At 48.6% G+C, this 941-nt stretch overlaps 1 protein-coding gene across 1 annotated transcript; it reads left to right on the forward strand.

The window, feature by feature from the left end:
- Positions 1–64: 64 nt before the first annotated feature.
- On the forward strand, positions 65–404 carry H310_03071 (hypothetical protein; the record flags this gene model as incomplete). The annotated part of the gene is made up of 2 exons (XM_008866821.1): positions 65–261; positions 311–404. The coding sequence occupies 2 exons, from the start codon at positions 65–67 to the stop codon at positions 402–404; spliced, it is 291 nt and encodes a 96-aa protein (XP_008865043.1).
- Positions 405–941: the final 537 nt, after the last annotated feature.

A 941-nucleotide genomic window follows, 5' to 3' on the forward strand; every position in this document is an offset into this window, starting at 1 on the left:
TGACGAACAAGATTTGCAAGTGAAAGCAAAACACAAAGGCTAAAGATATTGCTTTATTGCGGCAATGTTAGAAGGCGGACCCCAGCAATCTAAACTACTTGCATTCGACATCTTCCAAGGTGGGAAGATCCGACGAAAGGAGCCGACAGACTACCACGCAATGTCCAACCACGAGTATTTTGTGGATTGGTTTGGTACCTTGCTGAACGAGCTCGATGCCTTGGGTCAATCTAACGTTGCAATCGTGATGGACAACGCCAAGTATAATAAGTGCTTACCGCATGACCCCTCCGATACGGCTGGTCCACAGCCCGTCTTCAGAACGCGTGCAAAACCTACGGGATCTCGTTCAGCAGCAACGATCCGAAGTGCACGTTGTGGACGAGCCTGAGCAAACACATTGATGACAACGTGGTCCCTGTCGTCGTCGCGATGGCAAGTGCTCAATGACACACCGTTGTGTACACTCCGTCGTATCACTGGGACCTACAACCAATTGAGTTAGTATGGGCAATCGTCAAGGGTGATGTCGGTCGTCAGTACTGCGAGGGAACGAACTTTCGAGACAGCGAATGAGCAAGGCGACCGTGAGAGAGGGGAAAATGGCAGTACCATGGACGAAGACAGCGCAAGTGACGGTAGCGACGACGAACACGGAGGCGACAGCACCGACAGTGGCGATGGTGTTTGGCACCTGTAGATTTCTGTCAGTAACTTGCATACATTGATACCTCCATTCGTTGAATGAAATTATACCCTATGAAGTTTCAGGTCAAGGAAAAATTGATAATGGATGCATGTTGTGAACTTTTCCAAAAGTTTATAGTTTTTGTTGAAGTCCCCTCGATGCCGCCCACCACTGTTAGTGAAGCGTACTCCCTCTGTCCCACATAAATTAAGCGAATCAGGAAATGGCGTACTCCTCCCCGAATAATAATACA

Source organism: Aphanomyces invadans (assembly GCF_000520115.1).
Source record: "Aphanomyces invadans strain NJM9701 unplaced genomic scaffold supercont1.4, whole genome shotgun sequence".
Taxonomy (NCBI): domain Eukaryota; phylum Oomycota; class Saprolegniomycetes; order Saprolegniales; family Verrucalvaceae; genus Aphanomyces; species Aphanomyces invadans.